This window comes from Ammospiza caudacuta, chromosome 18 (assembly GCF_027887145.1).
Source record: "Ammospiza caudacuta isolate bAmmCau1 chromosome 18, bAmmCau1.pri, whole genome shotgun sequence".
Classification (NCBI taxonomy): domain Eukaryota; kingdom Metazoa; phylum Chordata; class Aves; order Passeriformes; family Passerellidae; genus Ammospiza; species Ammospiza caudacuta.
In genome coordinates this window covers 14,233,532-14,247,860 of record NC_080610.1, presented here as the reverse complement: position 1 = coordinate 14,247,860, position 14,329 = coordinate 14,233,532, and the positions used below count along the sequence as shown (strand labels likewise).

At 48.9% G+C, this 14,329-nt stretch overlaps 1 protein-coding gene across 1 annotated transcript; it reads left to right on the top strand.

Annotated features, from left to right (window-relative positions):
* Positions 1-6,516: 6,516 nt before the first annotated feature.
* Positions 6,517-13,878, top strand: BRI3BP (BRI3 binding protein). Its single transcript, XM_058816551.1, has 3 exons — positions 6,517-6,728; positions 7,517-7,619; positions 8,898-13,878. Exons 1-3 carry the CDS (start codon positions 6,522-6,524, stop codon positions 9,314-9,316), a joined length of 729 nt encoding a protein of 242 aa, XP_058672534.1. The 5' UTR covers positions 6,517-6,521; the 3' UTR covers positions 9,317-13,878.
* The last annotated feature ends 451 nt before the right edge of the window (positions 13,879-14,329 follow it).

The window sequence follows — 14,329 nt, the reverse complement described above, 5'->3', positions numbered from 1 at the left end:
CTGACTGCGGCCCCTCCTCCGGGCGTACCCTTTAAAGGCGCCGCCGATCGCATCACTCCGTAACCTTCCGCCGCGGAGAAAAGTGCGGGTCGGTGCGCCCCGCCCCGCCCGCCGAGGGGCGGTGGGGACAGCGGGACAGGGGGACGGACAGCGGGATGGGCGGGCGGGGGCGGCGGGGACGGCCCGGGCAGCGCGGGAGCACCGGGAGGCGCGGGCGGTGCGGGATGAATGGGGAGCGGCCGCCCGGACAGCCGAGAGCCGCCGCGCCGTCCCTGTCACCTCTAAAGGTCACCAGACGGCCCCGGGAGGAACCATCGCTCCGCGCTCCTCACGGCATCGCCGCAAAAACTCCGCCGCTCTGATTGTTTATTTTTTCCCCAAGGAGGCCTGAAGAAGTACCAACAAGTGTCTTTGAGCCAAAATTGAGGCAAGAAACGCGTTTCTCCGTGGCCTCGGCATCCCGGCTGTGCTTGTGTAACGCTCCCAGCCTACACAGCTTGTGCCTTGGATTAAAACTTGATATTGCTGCTCTGCTTTCTAAATGTGCAATTTGCTGGTGACCATCGAGATTTTGCAGCAACCGATTTCAGTCGGGAGTTGGTGGTAATAAAGCACTTAATGTGCAATTCACTGCTAGTCCTTGATCTTTAAGGGTCTTTTAGAACCTAAAGGACTCCACGATTCACGGTGTACCCATGCTGCTTATGTAACTTATTTTCAAGGTCATGGTTTGCTTCTAATTAATAGAAACCTCAAAAACAGGAATTTGATGGGAAATTATGCGGGCATACCGTATATGAAAGCAAAATACATGTACTACATTGTATACTTGCTCTACATGTCATTTATATTTTGGTGCTACCAGAATACAACTCCTTTATTAAATCTGAAGGCCATGGAAATGTGATTTAAACAATCCACAATTTTTATTTGCGTCGAGACAGACCTTAAATCTGGTGTATTTTTAAATAACTCTCCCCAGAGTGACTCGGGGAGGCAGAATGGGAACACGTTATCTGCCTGACGTGCCTCCCTCGCCTTGGCAGCGCCCGGAGGTCAGTGGAAGTGTGAAATCCATGGCCGGACACCTGCCAAACACAGAGATAAGGGAGAAGGCAGGGCGGGAGCTGCAGTGTCCAGGTCCCAGAGGGTTGGGACCTGGGGATCCACAGCCCATGGTGGGGAAACTGCCTGGAGAATCCATCTTCCTGCAATCTGATGAAGGGATAACTTATATTGTTTGCCCGCATGTCGTGTAGCAGTGGATGCACCCACACAGGTTAATGCTCTGTTAATGTCATAAACACTTCACAACCCAAAAGGGGCAGTAGGATTTTGCCTCAGACCCCCAGGCAGCCCCTCTGCACCGTTCACCTGGGGATGAATGTTATAACAATGAACAAACAGCCTGTCATGCTCTGGGGCGAGCTCAGGGCCAGGTGTGGGACAGGTGGAGAGTGACACCTCAGCAAACACCTGCTGGATGCCCTCTATGGCTGCAGCGCTCCTTGTCGGGACTGGAAACAGAACTGTAATTTGTGATTTTTACTGAGGGGGTCCCACCTCAGGAATGTGGGGCTGCCTACTAACCCCAGTGCTCTGGTGAGGCCACACACGAGTCCTGTACCCAGGCTGGGCCTCCTCTCTGGTCAGGGAGGACATTAAATGTGTGTCCAGGGAAGGGAATGGAGCTGGGGAGGGCCTGGAGCACCAGGAGAGGCTGAGGGAACTGGAAAAGGACTCAGCTTGGAGAAAAGGAGCCTTAGGGGGGGTCCTTGTGGCTCTACACCGCTCCTGACAGGAGAGGACAGCCAGGGGGGGTCAGGCTCTGCTCCCAGGGAACAAGTGATAGCACAGAGCCTTAAGCTGTGCCAGGAGAGAGGTTTAGCTTAATATTTTTATTTCCACAGACAGTAAATACTGGACTGTACTTCCCAGGGAGGTGATGGAATCACGGTGCTTAAGGACACGTCTGACACGGCATTGAGGGCTCTGGTGTGGATGACAAGGCGGTGTTTGGGTGGCAGACGGGCCCCGGTGCTCCCAGCAGCGTTCCCCACCCAGCCATGCCGTGACTCCGCGCCCCGCCCGCCGCCGCCGCGCCCCTCAGGGCCGGGCGGGCCCGCGCTGCGGACGGATCCCGCGCGGCGCACCGCGGCCCGCACGCCGCCGCTCCTGATTGGCTGCGGCGCGCCTGGCCCCACATCAGCCCAGAGCGCGCTCTCCTCGCGGCTGGCTCGACGGGGGAAGAGCCGACGCCAGCAGGGACCAATCAGCGCAGAGGTTTCTCAAGCTACTCTCCCCGCCGACCAATGAGCGGCCGGATCAGGGGGAGGTGTGCCCAATCAGAGGAGCGCTCTCATGCACTCGGCGGGAGGGGCGGGGGTCCCTCCGGTCCCCTCAGCGCCGGGGCGGTGCCGAAATTTCCCGTTTTAGCATTAAAAAATCGATTCGGCTGGCAAAGCCGCCTGAGGCCATCGATTCCAGCCTGTGACTCAACATCCCCCTGTTAACCCGACCACGGCAGTGAGCGCCTCATGCAACCTTTCCTGAAACGCCTCCAGGGCCGGTCATTCACCCACCTTCCTTCCCGAATAGCCGCTCTAATGTCTAAAATATCCTTTCTGCTAAATATTTCCTCCTAAAAGCAGAGGCAAAACTGCCGCTTTCTCCCACCCAAAGCAACCTGAACTCCTAAAAAGAAAATGAGCAGCTAAATCACCTGAGAAGGGACCCAAAAATCCTCTCGCTGAGCTAAAAAAGGTGTAATTTATAAAGGACCGACCCGGTTATAGCTCCGGGAGGAAGGGGAACGATGGATTTGCTGATAGAACTGGGCTTTTGGGAAAGCCTGCTAGCACTTCCTCACTTTCTAGCAGCAGTTCTACTCTTGTAAAGGAGTTTTACTCCGTATTTAAGAGGGGGTTATGCATCCATGTTCCCTGCCTCCGTTCCAGTTTTCCCTTATCCAAACCAGTTTTTCCCTCTTTCAAAAGCGACTTTGGAAAAATCGGAAGTAAAAGAAGGAAAATTAAACAAACCTTTAATGAGAAAATAGGTATTAACAGGACTGCAGTACTACTGCAATCAAGTTTGGAGACTACATTAGGAGGAGGAAAATAGCCTGAATGAGATTAACTGGAATTGCCCATTCCCAAATCTTTTTAAGCCTTGCCTTATGCCTGCTAATAGTAACAATAGGGTAGAAATGAAATCATGTTTTCTGCCTCAGATTAGATTAGGGGCCATTCTAAAGAATCATGCTGCTGATGACATTACCCCACTGAGGGCTCTGAGGTAACCTGGAGTCACCTGCAAGACTAAATTGATGAAATGCCAGAATCTATGAGATAAAAGTTTTGTAATAATACCTCAGGGCAATCTCTGCAATACGCCAAGGCCTGACCATGATCCCTTGAACCAACAGCTGGATTAAGACATCTAAAGATTTTGGAAATTTAAAAAAAAAAAAATCCTATATTCAGAGCATCAGCCAGCTGGTTAATGAATCTGGATAAGAATAAGAAACTGCTGGCTCATTTGATATCTGCAGCCTCTATATTGTGTCAGGAGTACAAGTAACCAGAATCAAAATTAAAGGTGTTTGGAGAAAAGGAAAAAAGAAATAAAAGGAAAAGGAAATGGAAAAAAGGAAAAGAAGAAAAGAAATGTTGACACATTGCAAGAAAACCCTCATGGGGAGGACATTAAGGAAAAAAGGCCTAAATGACAAATGGCCATAAAGAGATCAGCTTGACAGCTTGAGGCTGTGAGATGAAGCAAAGACAGAAATGTGAGGGTCAGGGAGGTTAGGAACTGTAACATCAGCTGGCTTTCTTTAAGGCCATGCCACTTTTTTGAGCATAATGATAATTTTAAAAGAGAGAACCCTGTGATTTGCTAAAACTCAGAGCCCTAGAAGCCCCCGATTTTTTCTAAACACTGCTCAAATTGTTGTTAAATCTCTATTTCTGAGTAAAATAACTTACAGAGTTTTTATTGCAGATGAGGAAATAGAGAAGCACACCCATGCCTCCTCTGTACAGTGAGACCCTCACCAAAGGACCTTTCCAGAAAGTGAGACCCTTTCCAGAGGACATTCCTCACAGAGAAGCCGAGTGTGGCTGAGATCTGTGTTTCATGCCATGATGCAATGTATTCTTTGGGCAGACACCGTTTCATTTATTTAAACGAGGAGGGTGAAATATCCTGTAATTTCATAAGAGCTGGGCATTTGGAGAGATAAACTCACCTGAAATGGGCTCATTGAGACAGGCCAGGATATCAATGAAATACCAGGAATTTTCCCAAATTGTCCTGACCTCGTGCAAAGGATAGCCACTACCACAGGCCTCTGGAACTCCATGGAGAACAGATGGAAAGACACAACAGAAGGGATTTTGAGGGGATTCCTCCACAGAAATTCACACAGAGAAATAGGAATGTTCCCAAATTTGCACAAACAAGACCCATTGAATCATAAACAGCACAAGGGAAGGCCATGGCAACTGGAAACAAAGAAAAGAAATATACCAGGCACAGAAAACTACACTAATTATCATCAAGGTTATTTTGTATGATGTAACTTGCAAGAAATGCCCCAGAAGCCCACATTTAGTGTGTGCTCAGAGGATAAGCACAACGTGGAATTGACAGAAACCTCCTAAGAACCTCCAAAATATCATCAGTTAGCAACCTGTTCTGGGAGAGCATGAGGCTTCAGACTGTACACAGGTAACAACAGATCAGCAAATCTTAAATGAAAGCAAAATTTATAAATGTACAAAGCATCTATATCTTGCTGAAATCGAATCCTAAGTACCTTCCTGGATATGGGCCCGAGCCTTCCAGGGCCAAATAGAAAACAATGCTGAAATGTCCAGGCTGTTCTGCTAAATGTGAAAATAAGTGCTTTGGCCAGACTAAAACTGGGAAAAGGGCCATGGCAGAGATGCCTATATTCTAAATGTCTACTCAGCTAGCAGTCCTAGGCTGAGCCACACAGTTTAAACGCCAAGAACATGGAGTATAAAATCAGGCCCCACAGTCTCTCCTCATAAGAGATGCTCCAAACCCCAAATCATCTTCGTGGCCTCAGCTGGACCCTGTCCAGCAGCTCCTTATCTCTCCTGCACCCAGCAGCCCCGAGCTGGGCACGGTGCCCTGTGCAGGCTGCCCTGGAACAGAGGCCAGGCAGAGCCACAGAATAAAGCAGGGATTTATTAGAAGGCCTCCATGGATCCACCTTGGGCAGCACAGGAGCCCAGCCAGGGCTACACCCAAAAATGATCACAAAAAAGATGACTGGTCAGGGGATCTCTCACTTTTGTAAATTCTGCTCCATTCACGTATTGGAGTTAATTCTGCAATTATAGTTTTAGATTATTAAGTCCCATGCTGCTTGTTTTTCTCTTTTCATTACACATTGTTTCTGCTCTTGGGCCTGAGATTTGGATCATTTATCCTCAGTCCCCAGATAGAGATGGAATTGCTTTATCTTACTAATATGAAGCTCACAACTACACCTTAAAGCAGCCCAGAACCTCAAAACTATAAAATCTAACCCTGTGGCACCAGGCACAGTGCTCTAGCCGTGTGTGTGTGTGGTGGAGGAGTGGGGTTGGTTGGACCCTGTGAAAAACGCCAATCACTTGGTTTTAAAATTTTAATAGTAATAAAATGGTTATAAAAATAGTAATACAATTAGAGTAATAATAATTTGGACAATTTGAATTAGGACAATATGAGACAATAGAAATAAAGAGTTACGGATGTCCGGGTACCTTTTTCTGGGCAGCACAAGCCCGAAGAAGGACCCACGTTAACAGAGGATTAACCTTTAAAAACAATAACCTGTTGCATATTCATACACCTCATCCATGATGCGTAATTTCCATTCAAACACGGGATTCTGTCTGGGCAGTGTCAGCTCCTTCCTCTGAATGCTGACAGCATCGTCCTGACCGAGCGAGGCGGGAAGAAGTTCGTGTCTCCTGATAATGGAGCAATAAATTCTTTTTCTCTGAAAGATTCAGGTGTCCTGTGGCTGCTGTCTCAGTGCGAGTCCTTTCTTTAGAAGAAAAGCATCCTACATAGCATAGCTTCTATTTTAACATTTTGTTACAACCTAAAACTATATTTAACACACTACTTAAGAGAATTAATAGAACATAACTTTCTAACACAACACATATAATATTTATTTGAGTATTTGCGAAAGACCATTCATAAACCACGCGTTTTTCCCAGCCCCGCCGTGCCGCTCTCGGGTCTCTCCCCTCAGGGCCGCTCTCGGGTCTCTCCCCTCAGGGCCGCTCTCGGGTCTCTCCCCTCAGGGCCGCTCTCGGCTCTCTCCCCTCAGGGCCGCTCTCGGCTCTCTCCCCTCAGGGCCGCTCTCGGCTCTCTCCCCTCAGGGCCCTTCGTCCCCGTGATTTCCTCCCGCCGCGGGAGCCCCGCCCGTGCGGCCGCGGTTGCGGCGCGGGGCCGGCGGGCGGCGCTGTGGCGGGCGCGGCGGGGCGGCCATGGCGGCGGCGCGGCGGGTGCAGCTCCGGGGCTCGGCGCTGCTGCTGCTGCTGCTGCTGCTGCTGCTCGGCGCGGCGGGGCCCGGCGTGCGGGCCGCACGGAGCCGCGGGGCCGACCGCCAGAACAGCCTGCGCCGCGCCGCCAGCGGCCTCTACCAGGGCGTCAGCGGCCTCTTCGGCGAGGACAACGTGCGGGCCCTGCAGAAGGTGAGGTGCCGCTCGCCGCCCCCCTCTCCCCTCCGGCTCCCTCGCCTCGCTGCTCCGGCGCTGAGCGGGCGGCTCTGAGGCCGCAGCCCCGCGTCCCCATCGCCCCGCTCGGTGCGGGACCGGCCGTGGCCTCGTCAGCCACCTCAGGAGCGCTGCTCTGGGGAGCAAACCGGGAGGCCGGGCTTGCAGGAAAGCGGGGGGAAATAGCAGCTAAAGGCTTAAACAGAGGTGGTGTGAGGTGGGGAGGCGGCCGGGCCGCTGGGTAAGGAGCTGAAATCGCTCTGGCTGCAGGGCAGAGCATCCTGTGCTCGTGGGGCCAGCGGAACTGGCAGGGAAGCAGGCGTGCATTCATTCCTCTGTGCCTGCTGTCCTCAGGCTGACATAAATTCTCTTGGATTGACCTCTGAGTACACCTGAGACATTTGCGTGTGATGCTGGGGACATCTCTCAGTTGCTCGATGAAAGGAATTCTTTGGTTAGCTTTGCCAGTTGTTGGTAATAGTGTTATCTCTAATCTTCAAAACGATAGTAAAGCCAATAAAGTACATTTTAAAATCCTGCCAAGATGTGCATTTACATGCCAAAATACCTACAATAACGATAATTGCAACGCATAAATTCATGATTCACAGAGTTAAAAAAATCAGATTTACAATTTTTCCCATGAGGACTACAAAATAATCTGCAAATCTTGCCTAATGAATTATGATTCTACTCATGAAAAATAAGTCTCAAAGTGTTACTTTAGAAATTGAGGATTTTTTTTAATTTTCAATTTTATTTCTCAGTTTTTCTCAAGGTTGACAGAGAGGTTTGTGAATGGGGTGGATGTATTAATGGACACATTCTGGAGAATATGGACTGATTTGTTAGATGTTCTTGGAATTGATGGTAAGTTGATGCCTGCTCACCCTTGAACTGTCTCAGCCTGTATCAGTGTTTACAAGCAAATGGGAAAACAGTTACATTTTATCATGCTGCTTGAACATCCATCAGTGGTGTGTCTCTCAGCTCCACATGGCTTTGATTTTCCTATTAGTATCTTCAAACAAGGAGACTGAACCCCACCATTCCATTTCTGTCTGTGTATCTACAGGATGTGTATAGAATGAATTACCAGGCACGGCTGGTTCCTTGGTGAATCCGTCATTAAATGGATTCACACAGCCAGGAACGGTGCAGAGAAATCAATGAGGACTAGAGAAATGAAAGGTGCAGTTGAGAGCCTTTAGAATGTCACTTTTACAAAGCAGGATCTGTAGCCCCAGTATGAGTTTTGACCTCAGGCTCTAGAGTGGTTTGTCTTTAAAGAGCCTTTACCACCTTTCCTGGAATGAATTCAGTTGAATCCTTGGAGCTGAGCCAGTGATTTGAAGGAAGGTTCATCCAGAAAAAGGTGAACCAGCTTTACCCTTTACTTTAGAAAGCAGTGCTGTGACCCCACTGCTGTGGGGGTTTGGCCCTTTGGATTTGTGCTCATGTTCTTGCCCCAGTGCTGTGGGAGTGGAGCTGTGCCTGTGTTTTTGCCCCATTGCTGTGGGGTTTGATCCTTTGGAGCTGTGCTCGTGTTTTGCCCCACTACTGTGGGGTTTGACCCTTTAGATTTGTGCCTGTTTTTGCCTCACTGCTGGGGGGTTTGACCCTTTGTATTTGTGCTCATGTTTTGCCCCATTGCTATGGGGATGGAGCTGTGCCTGTGTTTTTTCCCCAGTGCTGGAGGGGTTTGACCCTTTGGAGCTGTGCTCTGTGTTTTCGCCCCATTTCTGTGGGGGTTTGGCTCTGTGGATTTGTGCTCATATTTTTCCCCCATTGCTGTGGGGATGGAGCTGTGCCTGTTTTTGCCCCACTACTGTGGGGTTTGACCCTTTAGATTTGTGCCTGTTTTTGCCTCACTGCTGGGGGGTTTGACCCTTTGGATTTGTGCTCATGTTCTTGCCCCATTGCTGTGGGGATGGAGCTGTGCCTGTTTTTGCCCCAGGGCTGTGGGGGTGTGGCCCTTTGGATTTGTGCTCATGTTTTTGCCCCATTGCTATGGGGATGGAGCTGTGCCTGTTTTTGCCCCACTGCTGTGGGGATGTGACCCTTTGGAGCTGTGCTCTGTGTGTTTTTGCCCCGTGCACCTCCAGCCCACTCTCATTAACATCCTGTTCATTTCCCTTTGTTTTCCAGCCTCCAACCTGACTCATTATTTCAGCCCAGCAGCCATTGCCAACAACCCGACGCGCGCCCTGCTGCTGATCGGCGCCATTTTGCTGGCCTACTGGTTTTTATCTCTGTTCCTCGGATTCTTCTTCTATCTGCTGCACATGCTGTTCGGCCGCTTCTTCTGGATCGCCAGGGTGGCGCTGTTCACCCTGTCCTGTGTGTACATCCTGCAGAAGTACGAGGGGGACCCCGAGCACGCCGTGCTGCCCCTCTGCTTCGTCGTGGCCGTCTACTTCATGACGGGTCCCGTTGGCTTTTACTGGAGGAGGAACAGCAACAGCAGCCTGGAGGAGAAGATGGACCACCTGGACAGCCAGATCAGGCTGCTGAACATCCGCCTCTCCAGGGTGATTGAGAACCTGGACAGGGGCGCCGAGCAATGAGCCAGCCCCCGCTGACCACTGAACACCAGCTCTGGAAAAACCCTAAGCACTGTCTCATCCGAAGTTACAAAGCAACAAAACATCACATGGTAAAAAGTGTGCAAAGTTATAACTTTTCATCGTGTCTAAGACTAATTTATCTAGGTTAAACACTCAGCCGTTAGACTTCTAGGAGAAAGAAAAAACATTTACAAAATTCAGCTGTATATTCAGAGTTTTATCCAGTACTAGAATTTTCTCAGTAGATAAACGCTTACTTTTACAAGCATTTAAAAACATCTTTTGTAAGGTTTTTATAAAAGCAAATTGAGTAGTCTTTCAGATATTGAAATTGAGTTAAACATATGCAAATTTGACACTTTAACAGTTAAAAAGAAAAAAAAAATCTCAAGCTACCAAGCACTTCCATTGAGAAGTAACTGCTGTGGGTCCATATTTTTTCTTCAGAGTTGTGAATGTTTTTATGTTTTTGTTGGCTTATTTCATTGCCTTGAAGTTGCCTTTCATAGAGTATCAGATGAGGAATTTTCTGGTATCCAGGCCAAAAAATTCACACCATAGCTTTTAACAGGAGGTGGGGAATGAGGGAGAAGGAAGATCTGAAGTCCTTAAATGCCAGTCCAATGTGAGGAAGCACACGTGTGGCATTTTATCATTGCATTTCATCCCGAGAACTTTAATTTGTTAGTGTCTGGAAGGAAATCTGCTTTAATAAATTGGCACAGAAGGAAGATGTAGCGTGACAAATTGTAATTCATATTTGATCTGCACAGTGAAGCATTTTCCAAGCTTAAGTGCATAGAGTAAAACATGGTTTTTAATCTCAGGACCCACGTACCTTCTCAGAAAAGGCAGCAGTTAAAACACGTGCAAATGTATTGTTGCTAAAAGCTTTCTCAGGACCAATCAGCGGCAATAAATTATCTTCAGGAAGATCTGGATTTTTTTCTAAAATTCCAATAGTTTTATAGGAGCTTTTTGCTTGAAGTCTCTGTCCTCGTTAGGTTTTGGGAAAGGCGAGTCACCTTTAGGAGGAGGGTGTAGGAAACGGTTCTCTTTCAAAGCAGTGAAGCTTTGGAGCAACTTTTATTTTGCAGGATTTCTGTGTTTCTTACTTGGTAGGGCATCACTGGCTGTGCTGGTTTACTGAAACAAAGGGAAGCTCAGGGAAGGGAGCCTGGAATGTGGTTTCACCTGGAAACAGCAGCATGCAAGGACACAGATGTGAGGAGGGAGGGAAGCACCTGCCCCTGGTGATGAGCACAGTTCTGATGGCACCAGGGGTAGGATGGAGCACAGCTGGAGCATTCCGTATCCCATAGGGTCCAATCAAACAGCTGCATCAAAAAACGCAACAAAAAATTGGTCTGGGATGGGGCCTGGCTGCAAAGCAAGGGAACCAGGAGGAGGAGGAGGAGGAGGAGGAGGTTCCCAGGTGTGCCTGCCAGTGCCAGCCCCAGTGGGACAGGCTGGGCACAGCTTGTCCTCCACTGGGCAAAGCTTCTGGGTGTGATGCTTAACTGAATGTAACTGTGGGGCGAGTTTATTTTTCTCTTTATGCTGAAGTTTTAATGTTCTTCTTGGAATGTGTGTGTTACTTGCCTGAACCTCTTTGGGTCTGTCTGTGTGTGGCATTTCCATGGGGGTTGTTTTTAAATCCATGTTAATGGCCTTTACTCCTGGTGATCACTTCTGTTCAACACGGTTGAAGTTCATATGCACTTGGCGCGGTTGGAATGCATTTTAATTTTTTATGTCACCTGTAAATCCCCCTGCACCCCAGTTGTTAACAAGTTTAGAGTTGTTAAATAACTGGTTATCACAACTTAAAATCATTCCTGTGATCAGATAGGGACTATGGCAGCAAATAGTCCATTCAGTCAAGCTGAAAATGTAAATGACAGTAAATTCCTTTTTTCAGCTCATTTTCCATAGTATTACAGAGTCTTCCCTGTAGACTCAGTTCTCCCTGGGCACAGAGGACTGGGCTAAAATGCCAACCTGGAAATTAGGAATTGACTAGAAAAGCTTGTCAGGTCTTGATGTGTTTTGCCAAATGTGAGACCTGAGGACCAAAGTTTGCAAACCTTGCTCGTGTCAGTGGCTCCATTGCCTTCTTAGGACAATGTGCCTGGGTCAGTTTGCATAGATTGTATTTTGTGTAATCCATATTTAACCTTAAAGTACTGAACATTTGTATATTAAGAGGTGTCTATGATAAAGACTTCTTTGAAAGTATTATATAAAAGTTAATTTGGATTATGGTTTCTCCCTGTCTAATCATTTATCTTACTTTTGTAAAATCAGCCCTCCTATATTAATACTCTTTATTTCGATCACCCTGCTGCTTGAAAAATGGTATTTTTATATTTACTTGCATCCCATGTAAAGCAAAATGTTATGTGAAAAGCAGTATATATAAAATTGGGTATTTTTAATCAGTATTTTTCCCAGCACTCAGTTTTCACGTTAGTCAAATTCAGAAGTAATGATTTTTTTAAAGCACAATCTAATCTTCAATATATATATATACATATATAAATATATACTTTAAAAATGCTCTGTATTTTTAAACATGCACTGTAGTGAAAGCGCTTTTGGGGACATGAATGTGGTATTATTGTATTTAATCTCTTTCGACTTTTGTAAATACCTTTTACAAGTATTTTCCATACTGGGCCATCTACTTTATCCATGGAGGATTTTGCTGTTTTTTAGAAACCCGTGCCAGTGGCTGCAATGCTCTTGTATCCCACAGAGCATCTCAGAGACAGGCAGGGCTCTGTGTCACCTGTGGGCAAGCCCTGGCAGTGACACCTGCAGGGTGGCACAGGACAACCCTCAGCAGGTGACACCTGGCCAGGGCAGGGATGGCATGGGACAACCCTGGTGGCTTTGGCTTTTTGCTGTGACTTCATGGAGCTCTGCCACAGCCATGCCCACGGTGCCCTGCTGGGAGCTGCTGCTGGGGCACAGGTGACACAGGGACAGTCCCACCTGGCTGCTCCTGCAGGACAGGACCTGGACCTGCTCCTGGACCTTCCTGTGGCCGCTGGAGAACCCATCCCTGTGTGAGCAGCGGGCACAAGCGCCCAGGATGGGCTCTGGCTGCTGGGATTGGGAACTCCACGGGGCAGGGGCTTTCAGCTGCCTCCTCTGGGACCCAGCTTTGCAATCCTGCAGGGTTCTTCCCGTTCCTGAAGGTTTTCAGCTGCCTCCTCTGGGACCCAGCTTTGCAATCCTGCAGGGTTCTTCCCGTTCCTGAAGGTTTTCATCTGCCTGCTCTGGGACCCAGCTTTGCAATCCTGCAGGGTTCTTCCCGTTCCTGAAGGTTTTCAGCTGCCTCCTCTGGGACCCAGCTTTGCAATCCTGCAGGGTTCTTCCCGTTCCTGAAGGTTTTCATCTGCCTGCTCTGGGACCCAGCCTGTGCCATCCTGCAGTGCTTTCCCATTCCTGAAGGTTTTCAGCTGCCTGCTTCAAGACCCAGCCTTTGCAATCCTGCAGGGTTCTTCCTGCTCTCGAGGCTTTTCACCTGCCTGCTCTGGTACTCAGCCTTGGCAATCCTGCAGTTCTCTTCCCATTCCTGAGGGTTTCAGCTGCCTGCTCTGGGACCTAGCTTTTGGAATCCTGCAGGTTTCTTCCCATTCCTGAAGGTTTCACCTGCCTGCTCTGGGAGCCAGCTTTGCAATCCTGTAGTGCTTTTCCCATTCCTGAAGATTTTTACCTGCCTGTTTGAGGACCCAGCCTTTGCAATCCTGCAGTTTTCCCGCTCAGGCAGGGCGGCTCCTCCGGACGCACACAGCTGTAGATACCTGATGTGTGCTGTGGGATGTGACGCTTTCCCAGTGGTTTTTGGGTGTCAGAGTGCGGTGTACAAACCTGGTGTGGCTCAGTGCTGTGCTTCTAGCGCGTCCTTCACGTCGTGCTTTGCTTCTCGAGGCTCGTTGCATCGTCGCTGTGGATAGACCAGTATCAACCTTAGCTCTTCGGTGGTGTAGAAGTGTTTAAGTGTGGTTTGCCTCACATACTGATCCGTATTTGGCAGCTAATGGCGTTAAGTGACCATGAGTTCTCTTTGTCTGGGTTGGAAAATAAAAGGTTTTATTGTATCCGCATGTATTTTAAACTTGGATAATTCCATTGACTTGTGATGACAGCACATGTAAAAACCGATCTTTTCCTTTTATTCAGAAGTTCTGTTTGCTGTGGTAGCCCTTGTTGTTGGCAGTGATGGTAGTGATTTCACATCCTGTTTTGTACATCAGGTTTCATGATTACAGTGTTTCAGTTTGTACAATTGTTTATGTAAAAACGATTTGGTCTGAAGAGATGCCGTGTGTTCACTTCTGATCCTAGACACATACGAGATCCTACTGGTAATACTGTTAGTAGTTACAACTGTACCAGACTTATTTTTTACAGCGCTTTACATGCCTTTATTTATTCCTTTATCGGACCATCCAAACCATGTACTCTGTAGTTCAGTATTTGTAGACCAGTTTCACAAATCAACTTAAGGTATTGTGGCAAAGCTTCGAATAAATGTTTACTGAGACTTTGCACTGAGCTGCGAGTGCCTGCCGAGGCTCTGAGGGGTGGGGTGGGATGGGATCCGTGGGATGGGATGGAGTGGGAGGGAAGTGGTGGGGTGGGATCCATGGGATGGGATCCATGGGATGTGGTGGGGTGGGATGGAATGGAATGGAAGGGAAGGGGTAGGATGGGATGGGATCCATGGGATGGGATGGGATGGGATGGGGCGGGATGTGAGGGAAGGGGTAGGGTGGGATGGGGTGGGGCGGGATCGGGGGTCCTGGTATGGGTTGAGGGGTCCCGATCCCGCGGGGCCGCCCCGCGCATGATACCGTCCGCTCCCGCCCATTCTCCGCCCATTTCCCGCCCCTTCTCCGCCCATTTCCCGCCCCTTTCCCGCCTTTCCCCCGCCCATTTCCCGCCCTATCGCTCCCATTCCCCGCCCCTTTCCCGCCTTTCTCGCGAGACTCCTGTGTCCCG

What these genes read in the sequence shown, in the direction of transcription:
- BRI3BP (XM_058816551.1), top strand. Translation starts at nt 6,522, where the DNA reads ATGGCGGCGGCGCGGCGGGTGCAGCTCCGGGGCTCGGCGCTGCTGCTG. An exon ending in ACGTGCGGGCCCTGCAGAAG is followed by an intron (nt 6,729 to 7,516) that starts GTGAGGTGCCGC and finishes TTTATTTCTCAG; the next exon opens with TTTTTCTCAAGGTTGACAGA. An exon ending in AGATGTTCTTGGAATTGATG is followed by an intron (nt 7,620 to 8,897) that starts GTAAGTTGATGC and finishes TTTGTTTTCCAG; the next exon opens with CCTCCAACCTGACTCATTAT.